Below are 16,793 nucleotides of genomic sequence, written 5' to 3'. Positions count from 1 at the left end.
ATTTGATTCCTCAAAGACCATTAATAAATTAAATCAGTAGTTAATCTATAAAACTAAATTGATTAATTCATTTGTGCAATCAAATAACAAAAGATTTTAATCTCGTATCTCAAATTTGCTGCCAAATAACCTGGCCCACATACAGTACTGGTCTACCACTATTGTTTTACTGCAACATGTAGTGTCTGTCCTGTCTGGCTGCATTGTTTTAAATGGAATTCTGCTTCTGCTATTCAAACGTTTAATCTTTGTTATAACTCCAAACATATTTCATACATTTCAAACATTTGTGCTCAGATGTTTGAAACTTAAAAACATACAAATGATATGCTTTCAATCTGTTATGGTTAAACTTAGCAGTGACTCTACAAACCATGTGTGTTCTGTTTCTCCTGGCCATACAGTATAGTTCAGACTCAACAGTATCTCAACAGATCTTGCGATGTGACTATTGATGCTGAAACGATATATTGTTCAGCCATAGAAATGGCTATAAAGGAGGTTGGGGTAAAGAACTTGTTCCCTTTGGGTGTACATGCACAATTTATTGGACAGCCAGGGTGAAGTCTAGATAGGATACACGGCCGGCCGGAAGTGCGATATGCACAACAGTATACTGGTAGGAACATTTTATATGGCACTGTATAACAGGGGGTCTCAAACTCAATTTACCTGGAGGCAGAGTCTGGGTGGGGCTGGGCTGCATCAGGTTTTTCACAAGAAATTAATTCTATAATTAATTATTAGTTTTAAAATTTATATTAAATTTTTTTATAATTTATAGTTTTTAAAATATATTTTTATGGTTATGTTTTCATTTTATTTTGTGTTGAAAAAAATAATAAAGAGGTTTGAGAAGAATGGAATTTTTTAACAGATAATACGATGAAAAAATAAACAAATTAAAAATTAATTAGAAAATTAATCAATCAGTAATAAATAGTAATAATAATAATAATAATAAGATTTACTTGTATCCGCTGTGCTGTTGTTACAGGAAAAAGAAGCAACACCGTGTTGTTGTCATTTGTTTTGACTACTTTTATCATATTGAAATAAACGTAATGTTCATTGTGTGAGGCAATGCAAATACAATGCAGGTAGCTCGATGCAAATGACCCACAAATAACGGTGCGACTATAATTGTTATAATTGGTTACCGGGGACTCTTATTGTAGCTGGACAGGTGTCGATATGTGACTGCAGACGACTACATTAGGCTGCATTGAGTTCCTTACTTTTCTTTTATCCCGCCGCGTACGCATCACTTTGATTTCTTTTCTGCTCACTGTGTGCGAAACAATAACCACCAACCAATTAGAGTGATTGTAAATGCAAGAAAGGTGATTGGTTGAAATTATTGTTCAGGACCAATAGTTAAACGTGAATTTTGCTTTACCTAGCGCATGACTACCGTAATGCATGCGCGCACACAATCCACTAGGGCTGTGCAATTAATCGAAAACTGTTTCAATTTCGGCTTCTGATGATTATGAAAAACTATCAATCGAGATAAACGATTATTGCATCATATACAGCCCCCTTTCCAGTTGTACACATTAGTTTCACGTGAAAATTACTAAAAGCATGTACTGTAATGTAACGTTTGCAGCACGGGATGCGCATAGTTCATTGATGTACATTCGAATCATTCTTGTTTTTAAAAGCGCGAATGAGACCGCATGCTCAGCCTCAGAGACGAGCAGAGCACACACATCTAAAGTCATCTGAATGTGAGCGCTTTAATGGTGTCAAAACGCGGTGTTAAGTAATTATTCATATTAACCCTCATTTGTGTAATGAACAAACGAATTGAGAATCAAAAAACATGTGAAAGAGAAATTATTAAACAGAACCGCATCGCTCTTAAAGGGACAGCGCAGAAGAAAAAGAAAAAATACTATAGGAAATACTGTGAAAATTCCTTGCTCTGTTAAACCTCATTTGGGAAGTATTCTTTAAAAAATAATAATAATTCACAGGTGGGCGAATAATTTTGACTTCAACTGTAATCGTTTTGAAAAATATTCAATATGTACAAATATATACAATTATGACCAAAATAATTGTTGCATAATCGAGCAGCCCTACAATCCACACAGCATTCGCTGCACTAATTCCCTCTCTCTCTCTCACACACACACACAGCGTGCACAAGTTAATGCTGAATCAATTAAAATAATTACCGGAAAGAAAAACACAAATACCTGACATATCAAACTCAGAATCAGTTTTATTGCCAAGTGTGCTGTTTTTGTTCTTGCACACTCGCTAGCCGCACAAACATGAAACATTGAAATTAAGGCGGGGGCCACAAACTATCGACCGCGAGACCTTTGCTGTATAACAATAATTAATATTTTTAAAGTACTGTGACGGTTAGGGTAGGGGTAGATGTTAAAAAATACTATTTGTTGGGTAATTTAATAGATACAAATAACACTCGATACACCTACTGTTTTTACGTTACTGTGACGGTTGGGGCGGGGGTAGACGTTAATAAAATACAATTAACAGGAAATTTAATAAATAATATATATCATTTTTGTTAACTTCCAGCTACAAACGTATCTGATCTAGCAACATCTGACAGCCAGTATTTAATTTCTTGTTAAAAGATGGCTGCCGAGTAACATGTTTTGCTTTAAAAAGACTTTGAGCGAAGGCAAGATTTTTTTAGTTAGCTAAGCTTTTCTTCCAATCATACAAAAGCATGTTATATAATGCATGAAAATGGCACAATAACGCTTCACCAGACAATACGAATAGTTTCCGAATGCAAATTTTACTCTTGGTTCCTCATTTGTTACTATGAATATCCAGTAGTCTCGGTTCCGCAGCTCTTCAGCTCAAGATGCTGCTAAAGTTGCTAATCAGCAGCAGATGGACGACGTCTTTAATCACTGATCTGCAGCAGTGGCTTAATTTTATCCTCTTGCAGTGTCTCATCCAAACGGAGCAAACAAACGCCAGTTGCAGTGTGAACTGCTAATTACGTTTGCATTACGTGGTTAGTTATTGGTGCGAAACTGGTGTATTTGGTTATTAATCCTGCTTAGTTCCTAGAAGCAACAACCTTTCTTAGTTAGCAGACTGAAATTCAGATGTTGCTTTTATCAGATTTGGGCTATCAAAGCATGTGTCAGTGGCTTGAGGGAATTAGTTTTTTTTTTTTTTTGTCGTGAATGAAGTGCACTCCGACGACATCCACTTTATGAACCGTGTCACAACAGCTGGTTGTTTGCCAGGTGCAGAATCAGGTCAGCGTAGGGCATAGAAAAGCAGATAAGAGTGTGTTAAACGAGGCGGATGTAGACGACACTCTTTCAGCTTATATTTATAACTGAGGTGAAAATGGTCTGATGCTCTGCGGTTTCAGTTTAAAACAGACTTTTTTTTTTTTACATGGTTTCATTTGAATCTAGAATTGCTGTAAAATATCAGACTAACTTGACGTTTATTAAAATGCAGGTTTCAACTAATAATGTAAAACTTTTTCTGAGTTTTGCCTGGTTATTTACAGCAGCATCAACATCCTTGTTATTCAAAGCTGCATTTTCAGTATCATTGTTCAGTCTTCAGTGTCACATAATCCTAAATAAACATTGTGCCGCTTATTAAATGTTTTTTTTAAACAATGTAATCATGCTGGTTCATATTTTTCTGAAAATTTTGCATATTTTTTGATGAACTGAATATGAAAAACAACAGAATTTTTCTGTAATGGTGTTTTGAATATTTTTAACAGTCACTTCATCAGTTTTATGGATGATTGCTGAAAAGTATTAAGGACTACCTTGTAAAATATTAAAGCAACAGTTTAAATTCAATTAGGGGTGGGCGATGTTAACCCAAAAGATGTGTATTATTTCTTTCTTTCTTTCTTGCTTGCTTGCTTTTTTGCTTGCTTTTATTTGAGAATAATTTCATAGTTAGCAAAATTTAGCTATGTTTTTTTTTTGCTATCTTGACTAGTTCAGACCTGTCATGGATAAATTTGACACCAAAACTGACAGTAGTTGTTGACAAGTTCCTTTTTTAACGAGCAATTATTGAATCATTCAAATGTTTTATTTAAAACTCATTTTAAAAACTTAGCAAGAATAAAAACACTCACCAATTGTACATTTAAACACCACAATGTTGCTCTGAAATCCATAAATAATCAGCTTTGGATTGTTTGGTACCATTTTTATTGGTGAAAAAACAGTATTAAATGAAAAGTCGGTTTGTATAAAATCAATAATACATTTGTGATAACACTCATTTGGTTATATTTCAGTGTGTCCGTAGGGTCTTAAAATGTCTTAAATTTTAAAAACTATATTTTAGCCTTTAAAAGTCTTAAATTCACATTATTGTCTTGTAGGTCTTAAATCGTTTTAAATCGGTCTTAATTTTACTATGTCCATGTAAAACTAGTCAATCAGGCAAAATTTTTATCCAATCGCCAACAATCCATCTTAATAAAACCTTTAACTATTTATAATTAATATTATAATACCTAATTAAATAGCTTTATAACTAATGTGGTTTAATTAACTTCCTTACAATAACATTTTATAGTTCTACGTGTAGACCTATAGGTGGGGGACACTGATCCTGATAGACTGTCGCATGTGCATACGTTTGGTTTATTATAGTGTTTAAAGAGCTTACAAGTAGTGTTGAAAAAAAATGAGTATGTATACAAATGGGGTTGTTTGCTTGTTTGACACATTAAGTAAAATATGTGCCTGAGAAATAACTAATTACATATTTTTTGATGAGGCAAGTAAAAATATTTTCCACTAGACCAACTGGGCCATTAGGAAAAAGATCTTTAGCATGCAGACCTGTATAAGTCTAAAATATAATTCATAATGGTCTTAAAAAGGTCCTACAAAGTCTTAAATTTTACTTGGTGAAACCTGTAGAAACCCTGTATTTAGCCTTTTTATATTTAGCATGATAGCTATATCTTATTTACAGGGTGTCCGCTGGGACTTAAAATTTCCGAAACAATATTTTAGACCTTTAAAAAGTCCTAAATTCACTGAAATATGGTGTTGTAAATCTTAAACCATTTTAAACAGGTCTTCATTTTACTTTATCCATGAGAAGCTACTCAATTGGTACAAAAAGTTTAACAAAAATGACATTTATTAACTCTATTCACCAATTTGGTTTAATTATCTTTCTTACAATAACATTTGTTTATAACTATTGTGGGAATATAAATTTATATAATCTAGTTCCAAATTAGCAATAATCTATATATGGTTTCCGCTACATTCATTCTTCCATGGCGGGGCGCCACACCAAAATTCATCCTGCCACGGCTACATTACAGCTTCTCATTCAAAACATTCAGTCGTTTTTTTTAAACAGCGGGTTATAATCGCACCAAAACGTATTAAAAGGTGAGTGAATTATAACAGCGCCAACTTTTCTATAATCGTAGTAGTGCTGTGCTAAATGTTGGAGACATACTTGTCACATAAAACACTAAATCACACTTCAGCAGTGTTTATTTGAGAGCGCACAAGAGAATCTGCACTTGAGCAGCTTATATTTGAGGGCGCGCAAGAAGTTTTGTGCACGAACAGAGGAAATCGGCGCTCGAGCACAGAGATTCACATGCTCCTTTTACATGAATGCGATTTCGATCTGTAATACTGCGCTCACGACATTTGTCAATGAAATAACGCCACAGGTAGTTGGTAGATCTGTGTAAAAGACCCAACAGAATCTGTCGCCACAGCTGGAAAATATCCTAGAGGAAACACTGCTATATATAACTGAAAAGTTATGTAATTCTTTATACAGACCTTAAAATCTCTTGGTTTCCTGAGCACTGACTGTGCCAAAATGATGCAAATGCTAAAGGCATCGTCTCAACAACTCTTCTTTTGTCTTTGGGTGATACTTCCAAGCTGGTCAACTGGCCGGACGGGTTCTGTTGCCAGAACTTCATTTGCATGCTTTGTGTTCATGCTAAAATCTATCATGAACGAGTACTTATATTCTGATGAGATTGGGGCTGGGGGGAAAAGCAATTTACCCTGCTGAAAAACCACAATTCATTTGCATGCTTTGTTTAGGTTTGTCCCCACCTCTCTGTAAAATGTATAAAAACTTGGTGTCTGCTGTACCAAGACAGAGTTCTTTCGATGACGGCACAGCGACGCCGAGTTCTTATTATTAAAAGATTCTGGTTCGAAGATACCCGAAAGTTTTCCCCGGTTTTTGGCTCGTCTTAGAATTTCACAACAGTTTTGGTGCCGTGAGCCAGATAGAGAAATTCACAACAGTATGTGTTCGAGAAATGTGTGGTTTTGAATGTTAATGGGGCAAGTAAAAATATTTTCCACTGGCTATTAGAAAAAAAAAACCTATATGTGTTTTGCCTTTGTAAGTGTGAAATTTAATCCATAATGGTTTTAAAAAGGTCTTAAATTTGACTTTGTGAAACCCGCAGAAACCCTGTATTTAAAACCAAAATAACCTAATAAAATGAATTATAGGGTCATTCAAACTGTATATTTATAGGCTTCAACGTGCAGTGAATGATAATCAGCTCACACATTGTAAAAAAAAACCCTATTACAATATTATCAACAAATACCACACACTCCTTAATCCAATACAAGCTTAAGATAAATGCCATAATGTGTGTGCTGTTTAAGTAAGTGACGTCATGTTTTGTTAACAGTATATAACGTGGTTTCCATCTTTCTTTCTGTCTGCAGTGTGTCGGGACTTTGCCTTGCTTGAAGACCACTGTCTGGCCCACAACCTTCAGGAACAGGAGAGTAAGTCCCTGTGCTTTTAATTGCTTTATTTTGAATGGGAAATCAACATGTAATGACCTAATGTCCTGGAGCAGTTCGTTGACACTAAATGAGTCATTCATACAGTTACGGTTTTCCCCTGTCCTCAAGAGCGCATGAAAGATTAATCACAGTCGAAAGAAAAATCCAAACTAACCATCTTCCTCCCCTTCACTTATGTTTGTGTCTGTTACACCTTTGGCCACAAATCAATACGTTTAACTATGTGCACATGCGGGTCACTTCATGTGTTTGGGGAATTTTGTAAGAATTCCACCATCGATTTCCAAAGATCTTCACCAACAGTTTTTGTAACTGGTTCAAGGTGACCATGAAAACCCAAAGTGTTGACTAACAGAAATCTGCTTGCTTTAAAAGTGCCAAGTAAAAGTCAAGTTGAGCTTTATTGTCATTCCATGTGTGGACGTATAGTGAAAAGACATGTACACTGTATGTTACACCTGCTATTAAGAATACGTTTAGCTTGAGAAGACTGCACAATTTGCTGAAAACTTGTCATTATGACTATAATAGTATATGCAGGTTTCCTATGGGTCAGTGTTTCCCAACCTTGTTCCAAAAGGCACACCGATTGTACATATTTTGGATGCCTCCCTTCTCTGTATTATTCATTTCAGGTTTTGGAGTCTCTTCTAATGTTCTGATGAGTTGATTTATGTGGGTTTTGATCAGGAAGAGGTTGAAAATGTGTGCTGTTGGTGTGCCTTCAGGAACAGGGTTGGGAAACACTGCTAGAAGTCAAAGAAATTATTAAATTTCATGACATTATGAAAGGTCTATTTCAGACATTGAAAGTCAAGGAATTTTAATTTTTTTTGTCCTATTCATGGAATATCTGGGATTTTTGTTTGTTGCTTAAAAATTGTAGTCTCTGTTTATTAAAATGTAAAATTAGATGTTAGATGTGCTTAAATCAAAGAAATAAATATAACAAAACTCAGTAACTGTTTTCAACAAACTAAACTAAATATGAAAAGAAAAGCACGAAAAGAAACATCTTCAACATACCAAACGTCTTAACTAAACTACTCTAACTAAAAACAAAACATACACAAAGCAGCACATTCTCCTGAACCGAATGAACTAATACAAAAGATAAATCTCGATGTTGTATATGTATATCGCACGACTTACTCACTCCTACACCCTCTCCGAGGTATCACTCAAATACATCAGTTAACTGGACAAGTTCACAAGCAAACACATTGCACTTTCAGATCTCAAAACTTTAGACAAGAGAGTTAAACACAAGCAAAACGCATTCTCTCAGACTAGCCCTCGCAAGAGAGGCAGTCCTCACAGAGACCCACAGAAAGAGTAAGAGCGAGAGATGGAAAGAGATAGAGAGAGAGATCGCCATTGCAGTTTGGGCTCCGCTTTTAAACGCTACACCAACCAGCGATTGATGGTGCAAACCCAGCGTCAGTGGCCAAAGTCATCAGCACGAAATGCAGATCCTCCAATGCCGTTCGTACCTGTAACACACACATATACAACACACCCACATACAAACAAACGCACACACATATCCAAAGAACGTTTTGCAAGCGAACGTAACGATGACATTGAATCTTATGAATTTTAAGTGTCTTTATTCAACTTATTCTTACATGCAAGATGTCATCATGCCGAAATATTTGACTGACAGAAATTGCGTCTCTATTGTTTCTTTGCGTAAAATAAATGAACAGCACATGAATAATTTTATACATGAAATAAACCATTCACAAACCTGTATTTCACCACTCTATGAAAGCTGCTCTTTGAATATCAAGAAGGCTGTTTTTATGATTGAATAAAGCAGCTTTCTTGATCGATAAATCAACTGAATTTGTACCTTTCACCAAGCCACAGGAGCCGTTTGTGTCCTAAACATCAACTTTTCTTCATCCTGATACCAGATGGTACTGAATCGTCCCGACTAACAGCATCTCAGTGAACTGAAAGTCTCGTTCTCTCTTTGTGACGTTTAAATGGCTCCACGTAACAAATGTTGCCGGCTTGACTGACGTCAGCTAAATCTGTCACATGAATCTGTCAATCTGTTTCAATCTGTCGTTGTTTTTTTTATCTTTCTTAAAGAAAGGATATTCTCAGTCACAGGATCGATAAAAGTGTTCAGACTTGTGTTCAGATGATGCACTGCTTTGGCTAGAATTGCGTCAGTGTCTGCGATTTACTGCCTTGTTGTCCACGTTGTACTAGACCTTGAAATGGCAACAGGTTTGATGCCATTTCTGAGATTTCAGTTGTTTAAAAGAAATGATTTAGTGAATATTAAATTAGTTTGTGCTATTTTTAATTTTGAATAATAATATAAAAACATTATTAATTTTGTTATTAATTATTGCTTTTCATTATATTGTTTTAATTATTATTTGTTTTGATTATTTATTTTATAATTTTTATTTACTATTAATAATAATAATTATAATAATAATAATAATATAATTTCAAAATGATGTCTGTGATTTTTATTCAGTTAACCGTCAGTTGGCCATTCATTAACTTTTAAGAATTTTTTATTTATTTATTTATTTATTTTTTCCCAACAGAACAACAGTGGTAATGGCATCTCGTAACAACAAGTACAGCAGTTTTTGTTAGACATTCTAACAAATTCATACACATGCTTCAAAGCTAAGACAAAAACAAAATGAGATTATAAAACAAATTTAGAAAGACATAGTCACTGAGAAAAATCCAGAAGGAGGACCAAATGCGCCAGAACACCTCAGATGTTTGATGTATATCATAGGTTAATTTTTCCAGTGTTTGCCTGACTCAGCAGTTGACCATAATAATAGTATAAATTTTTGGCTAAGTATTTACAAAAATTCAATACACATTCTTTGTGATGATCAAGACACAGTTCCGATGTACAATTCAGAAGGTATACCTTTGGGGACAAAGCAAAAGTCTTTCCAATTATTTTTTTGAATCATTTTGTGAATCTCTTTCCAGTACATTTTGATTTAGTTGCAATCCCAAAATACATGCATCACTGTGCCAATGTCTAACTTACATTTGAAACATAGCCGGGAACAATTGGGAAATATGCTATGGAGGTGAACTGGGGTTAGATAAACCCTGTGAATACATTTATAATTTTGTTCATGAACCGAAATTGAAGACTTTTGGGATAGATATTTGAGCAGGCAGATAGCTACACTTCTCATCACTAAAAATAGACCCCAAATCCTTTTCCCATATTACCCTAAAAGAATCAAAGGTTGATGGACCAGTATTAGACAGTAATGTGTAATAATTCAGAAATCTTTTTTTTAAGCATCCATAAAGAAAAAGCTGTTTTTCTAATCAGTAAAATCAAACTGTATATTACCTTACTTTAACTGTAACTCTAAAAAGTGTCGAATTTACAGGAATTTATAAAAATCTTCACTGGGAAGACTAAATTCCTGTCTTAACTCCTCAAATGATTTTATTTGGCCATCATCGAATAGGTGACCCAATTCCGACACTCCTCTTGATCTCCAAGTCAAAAGGCCAGTATTCTGAATTGTAGTGGGAAAATTCAGGATTAAGCGTAATGGGTGACTTAGAACACAACTTATTTGGGGTGAGTAATATTTCTTAACATTCTTCCACACCAAAAGCTATTTGCTACTGTAAAAACACTAAGTCAGATGTATAATTTTTTGTACATTATGATTAAAAAAAATGGTAGGGAGCATAAGAGTCTAGGAAATCATCTTCGATCTGGATTCAACCCTACACGCGATCTTAATTCAGCTTTTCTGCGATTCAGCCAATTATATTTTCAAGGTCAGGAGAGAAGCGTAAAGGCGGATTCAAAAGTCTTCACAGCAACAGATGACATTAAAAGTGTGACCTACTGTATTTATAAGGTGTAATTCACCCAAAAGTACTATTTCTGTGTTTATGTAATGATGTATTCACGTCAGCGAAATCACACGTTGCCTGAAGCTGGAATTATACTTTCGCCTGGCACAGGCATCGCACACCTCCGCTGACTGCGCGCGCACCTCGCGAAACGGACAAGGCTTTTATACTTGCCGTTTTCGCCGTTGTGATATTCTTTAAAACGACAGGGGGCGGTCAAAAGAAACCCACCGTAAAGTCAGACGGATAAACAGAGAAGTAGAAAGTTTCCGGAACTACGTCATATCATAATATCGTTCAATATTTTTAAACGAATTATTTTTTATTGTTTTAATACATTATTTTAATGATTACAAGCATTTTTATAACCATTAAATATTTTTTTTTATCAAACTTTGATGCATCACTTGCTTTTGTTCATATCTTGGACAGTTTTACCATTTATACACTACGGACAATTTAGCTTACCCAATTCACCTGTACCGCATGTCTTTGGACTGTGGGGGAAACCGGAGCACGCGGAGGAAACCCACGCAAATGCAGGGAGAACATACAAACTCCACACAGAAACGCCAACTGACCCAGCCAAGGCTTGAACCAGCGACCTTCTTGCTGTGAGGCGACAGCACTACCTACTGCACCACTGCGTCGCCCATTTAAAGTTTAATATAATATTAATCACAAGAGAACATGAGTTCCTCTACAAATATATTTTTATTATGGCAAGAATAAAAGCAAAAAATAGTACACTTACTAAAAAAAATATATATATACATATATATCAGCGTAAAAGCTATAACTGGTGGAAAAACATATTCTGTAATTGTGTACCCGGGTCTCCACTTTTGCCATGGCCTCTGTTGGCATAAACAAACTTATCCCTCAGGTTTTTCCAAACTTTTTAACGTAAACTTTCCTCTTTTCCCACTGCTGTTGCTATTTCTAGCAGATAATTATTGGTCATCACTTGCTTTTGTTCATATCTCGGACAGTTATACCTATTACAATTTATTAAAATATTAATGATAACAGAACATGGGTTGCTCTACAAATATATGTTTTATTATTGAAAAAAAAAGCACACTTACTAAAAAATCCAGATGTTTTTTAGATTTAGCCCGCTTCACAATTCACACATTACTGTCTGGCTAGTTTCTGTCCTATACTTATGCTAAAAAGGCAGTAATGGTCCAACGTGATTACACCAATAAAACCCAGAGAAACTGGGCATCAGTATATTGTAAACCGATTTAAATATTCCTTTCCAGTTATCAAAGAAATTATTCTGTGACTTCATTATAGTTTTGTAACTGTTTTAAATTTAAAATTAAACAAAATACATCAGTGTAAAATCTATGACTGGTGTAAAAACATATTCTGTAATTGTGTTTGGTATTTACTTTTTGAATTAAATATATTTTTGATTATTATTATTATTATTGTTATTACAGTATATACACACTAGTAAAACATAGAATACTTTGATTTATTATTTAGACAATTTCATATTTTTGTTTTATTTTTTTCTTTTATCAGTTTTATGTTGAAATATATGGTTTTACGACTGCACATGCAATTTTGGGCTGTTCGTTTCATCTAATTTATTTGCATTAAACATTATGCATAAAGTATTTTCTTGTTTGGTGGAGTTGCTCTTTAGCGTTTCGGTTTTCAGCAGTGACATTTGCATTGCACTGAACAGAACCAAACTGAATTTCAACTGTGAAAGCTAGGGATGCTCAGATCGATCGGCCAGAGATCGGTATCGGCCGATAATCACATTTCACATCCCAAGTGTTTGTTCATGAGTTTAGGCAGAGTAAGGGCCTGATCACACTGAACACACGTTTTGCATTAATAGGTGAATCTTTTGAATTTCAACTTTTTCATGTTGAGTTCTTCCGTCATTTGCAAAGTTTATAATTTTTCTTACATTTTTTAAAATCTGTTTTATCTATTATTTTCTGTAAAGCTGCTTCTGATCACCTCCACACTAAAAGAGACCTGTTTAAGGGATTATATGCAACATCCTTTATTTATTCTCTTAGGTAAGGAGAGATCTCCACTGAATTGTCATACTTTTTTTTTTTTGCATCATAAAGCTTGAAGCATCAGAATTGGTTCTCAGTATCGGCTGATCTTCATGACAAGGAATTGTTACTCTGTATCGGCTGCAAAAATCCTGATCGGAGCATCCCTAGTGATAACTAAACTGAAGCAGTTTTAATTTACTTAAACTTCATCTGTTTTTGACACAATCTACATTTGCACAAAGCAGTAGAAAAATAAAGTTGAATTGATTCGAATTGAATTGAATTTGAATTGATTTGTTTTCCTCTTCTAGTTGAGAGCCACTTGGCATCCAACGTATACAAGAGCCGCCTGGCGCAGCAGGACCTACAGGTGGCCAAACGTCTGCAGCAGGAGGAGGACCTGCGGGCCAAAGCCGAGAGCCAGAGACAACACCGCCGCATGTAAGTGACCTCAAACCAGCACCACTTTACTACCTAGAACACTAGACTACATGTAGTGGATAAAGGTAAGGCTGTACTGTGTCAGGTTATGAGCTAACAGGTTATGAGCTAGTTTAGTTCGCAGTGTTTTTTAATAAACACACACACAACCACAGAGAGAAAAGAATGTGTCCTACAGATGGTTTGTCAAGCCCACTCACCAGAGTAGAGCAAAGTCAGAATTGCACAAATGAATTACTTCATTTATTATGGATTGTGAAAGCAAAATTCTCCTACGAGAGTGGTTATACCGCCTGCCAATGGTGAATGCAGTTATACTCATGGCAGGGATTATTTGGTAGTTTGGTCATTTATATCACTAATTTGGCAATCGTCAAACGTCATCAGGGAAACGGTTTGAATTTCCTCTTCGTAAAAAAAACGTTAGTGTTCCATTTGGGACGACACTACATACATATACTATGCTGTTGAGTGTGTAAGTGCATTAGTGCATAGTGTGCCATTTGGGACGCAGATGTCTGGTGCATACGGAGAGGAAAAGAGTGTGTCTTCTACAGGTGGTTGGACTTATTCATCTCTAGGGAAAGATGGCTATGGTCTGATTGGTTTGATCACTCTATTCTAATTGGCCAGATTGTCCAGTTTTGTATGATTGGTCAAGAGTCAGAATTCAAACGTCTATAGGCATATATTAGGAATGCACCGAATTATCGGCTGCCAAAAATGGTATGGTTCTGAAAAACCAAAAAGGCTTCTGCTGCACACAAGACAGTGTCTTCTCAACATGTCGACAACATAAACCAAACACAAAGCTTTGAAAACTGTAGACTGGTATAAAGCCAATTTGTTTCAAACTGACCATGGAAGTAAGACCGGAGTTACGGATATTTAGTTTCATGCGGGTCAGAATTGCTTCTTTTTTTTTTTCTTTCTTTTTTTTAGAGACAGTGGGCTCTGTTTTTATGATCTAGATGCAAATCTAAAGTCATGGCGCAAAAGCATTAAGGCCGTGTCCGAATCCACTTTTGCTATTTTAAGGACGGAAAAATCCGCTCTGCACACTGGCAGGTGGTCTAACGGGGTTGTGTTATTTCCTTAAGTTATGGGTGTGTTTTGAGCAAAATGTGCATTAAACCAATCAGAGCCTCATCTCCCATTCCCTTTAAGAGTCGGTTGCATTGTGCCATAGCATTGTTATTTTCATGCAGGGTTTTGTAATTGGGAAAACTGAATGCTTCACTAGCAAGACAACCTCCTCCATTCGGCCTCTTCACTTTCTCTTTACTTTACTTTTACTCTTTACTCCTTTACTTTGGTTTGTTATATGCAAAGATTTGTTTCAAAACTATTTCTAAATTCTGTTTAAACTTCCAGCAAACAAGTAAATGAGCAATAATAACGAAGTGTGGTCAAAAATTTAGTTATATCCAAACACACGTCATATTCCTATGCCACATATGGTGATGCATATCTCCAAAACCCGACAGGTGGACAGATTTAAACTTGTTTTTATCAAAACAAATATGCATATAATAAATAATACTGCTAATAATAATAATAATAATAACACTATACAAATGCAAGATGAGGCATAGAGGCAGTGGTTTTTATATTTATGTAGAAAATAATCATTTTTGGAACATTTGAGTCCTTTCATTTTTATCATATGAAAAGATATTTATGTATTGCTGTTCATCATGTGTATTAAGCAATGTGTATGTGTTTTAGACCCACATAGGCACATAACTAACGCGGACTTTAGACCTGCTTTTAGATGGTCAATAGCACTGTCATTATCAACTCTTTAAAATCACAACGTGCCAACGATGCGCCTAAACACCTCTATTTTAGACCAGCATGCCCATGAGTCCACAAAGTGATGCAAATAGATATGCTATTTAAACAACGTGGTGCAAAACAACAAAAATTAGGGTTGCACTGGTCTGAAAAAAGCAACAAATTGCGCCAAACACATCTTGCGCCGGGTGTATGATAGGGCCCAATGACATAATTGACTTATGAAGCTTTGCAAAACTTTTACATGCAAAATAACTTAAATAGACACTAGACAAAAATAATATGCAAAATAGAAGTAGAAGGCCAAAGCTCTCAGCAGTAGAAGGGAAATGGCATGTGGTTTGCCATCTTTCGAGATAAGAACTGTGAGCAGGAGTCATCTGAGTGCTATCAGTCTTGATAACTCGTGTTGTCGGTCAGATCTAGACATTGTTTAAAGTCATGTCTTCAGTTTATGCTCAGATGGAGTTTAGTTTGCGTGTGTGTCTGAATGCGAAGGCCTTGTGTCGTCTCGTATTTGGCAGTGGCGGTAAAATGTTTTGACTTGAGCTCATGCCACATGCGGATAGAGTGTTCTTCCTGCTGGGCGACATCTCAAGGTCTCAGAGCTGATGGTATCTCCAGAGTTTGAGCGAGAAGAGCCTGAGAGAAAAAAAACTTGGTTCGCTGCTCAGAAGCTGTAGTAGATTGATGTCTCTGTATTATATTGTTTTTGTGTGTGTGTGTTAGGGATGCCCCAATCAGGATTTTTGCAGCCGATAACTAGTACCAATTCTTTGTCTTGGCGATTGGCTGATACCGAGTACCGATTCTGATTCTTCAAGCTTTATGTAACTTTGCCATTGCATAGAGCACATTTTCCCTCTGAGTATGATACTTAAGCGGAGATCTCCCCTTACCTAAGATAATAAATAATGGATGCTGCATATAATTCTGTACAGTATTATCACTGCATATAATCTTATACACATCACTTATAACCATTTAGTGTGTACAGAAGCAGCTTTACAGAAAATAATAGATAATGTGCTGAAGAGGGTCATACAATTGCTCCGCTCATGTCACAGCAGCTCAAAACACTGGATATACAATGGTTGCAACAGACACCATCACTCGTGCGAGTCGCACCAATAAACTGTATAAGAGGTCGCACCACATCTGTATATATTTTGGCTGCTGTGACGCGTGCGCACCATTTACTCACGCCCCTAGGCATCATTTACCTTACGTTATGTAGCGCTGCTGATGTATAATATACAGGTGCGCATCTTCCTCTGCTTGTAAACTCATAAACAAACACCTGCGACCGGTTCATAACATCGGCCAGATTGGCGAGTACCATTAAATGTGATTATCGGCCAATACCGATCTCCGGCCGATCAATTGGGGCATCCCTGTGTGTATATGGGATATCACCACCACTGCATTTTTTTGCCAGGACTATATATGCTTTAGGGTTACATTTGAGCAAGAGCTATTTTTTTGTCTTCAACAATAGATCTTTACCATAGTGGAATTGAACACCGAAATTGTCCTTCGAAGCAATGCATCACTTTTTCCGGTTTAGCTAGCAGTCACGGAAACATGACAGGCTTAGGACATCGGATGTCATTCTCACAAGCTATGTTTCCATCCAAAAATGCGAATTAAATAAGTGCGCAAAACTGAATTATCGTATATAAAAAATGTGCGAATAAAGCAACGTTTCCATCCAACAAGTCAAAGAGAACAAAATCATCACTTGCTTATTAGCTCTCACCATATAAAAAATAAAAGCGTAATTTGCTGTGGTAGGAGAAGCTGCGTGAATCCTTTCTTCATTTAA

The 16,793-nt window shown here is 35.9% G+C and overlaps 1 protein-coding gene across 2 annotated transcripts in view; it reads left to right on the top strand.

Moving 5' to 3' along the window:
* ccdc50a (coiled-coil domain containing 50a) overlaps positions 1 to 16,793 on the top strand; it is a 44,702-nt gene that overhangs the window by 4,969 nt on the left and 22,940 nt on the right. For both annotated transcript variants that reach the window (XM_056447765.1, XM_056447764.1), the window contains exons 2-3: positions 6,732 to 6,794; positions 13,042 to 13,171. In XM_056447765.1, coding sequence (XP_056303740.1) covers positions 6,732 to 6,794; positions 13,042 to 13,171 — 193 coding nt within the window. The remainder of the gene's footprint in view (positions 1 to 6,731; positions 6,795 to 13,041; positions 13,172 to 16,793) is intronic.

The sequence above is a fragment of the Danio aesculapii genome, chromosome 22 (genome assembly GCF_903798145.1).
Source record: "Danio aesculapii chromosome 22, fDanAes4.1, whole genome shotgun sequence".
Taxonomy (NCBI): domain Eukaryota; kingdom Metazoa; phylum Chordata; class Actinopteri; order Cypriniformes; family Danionidae; genus Danio; species Danio aesculapii.
Note: the sequence above shows the minus strand (reverse complement) of the source record. Positions and strands in the feature narration are given on the sequence as shown.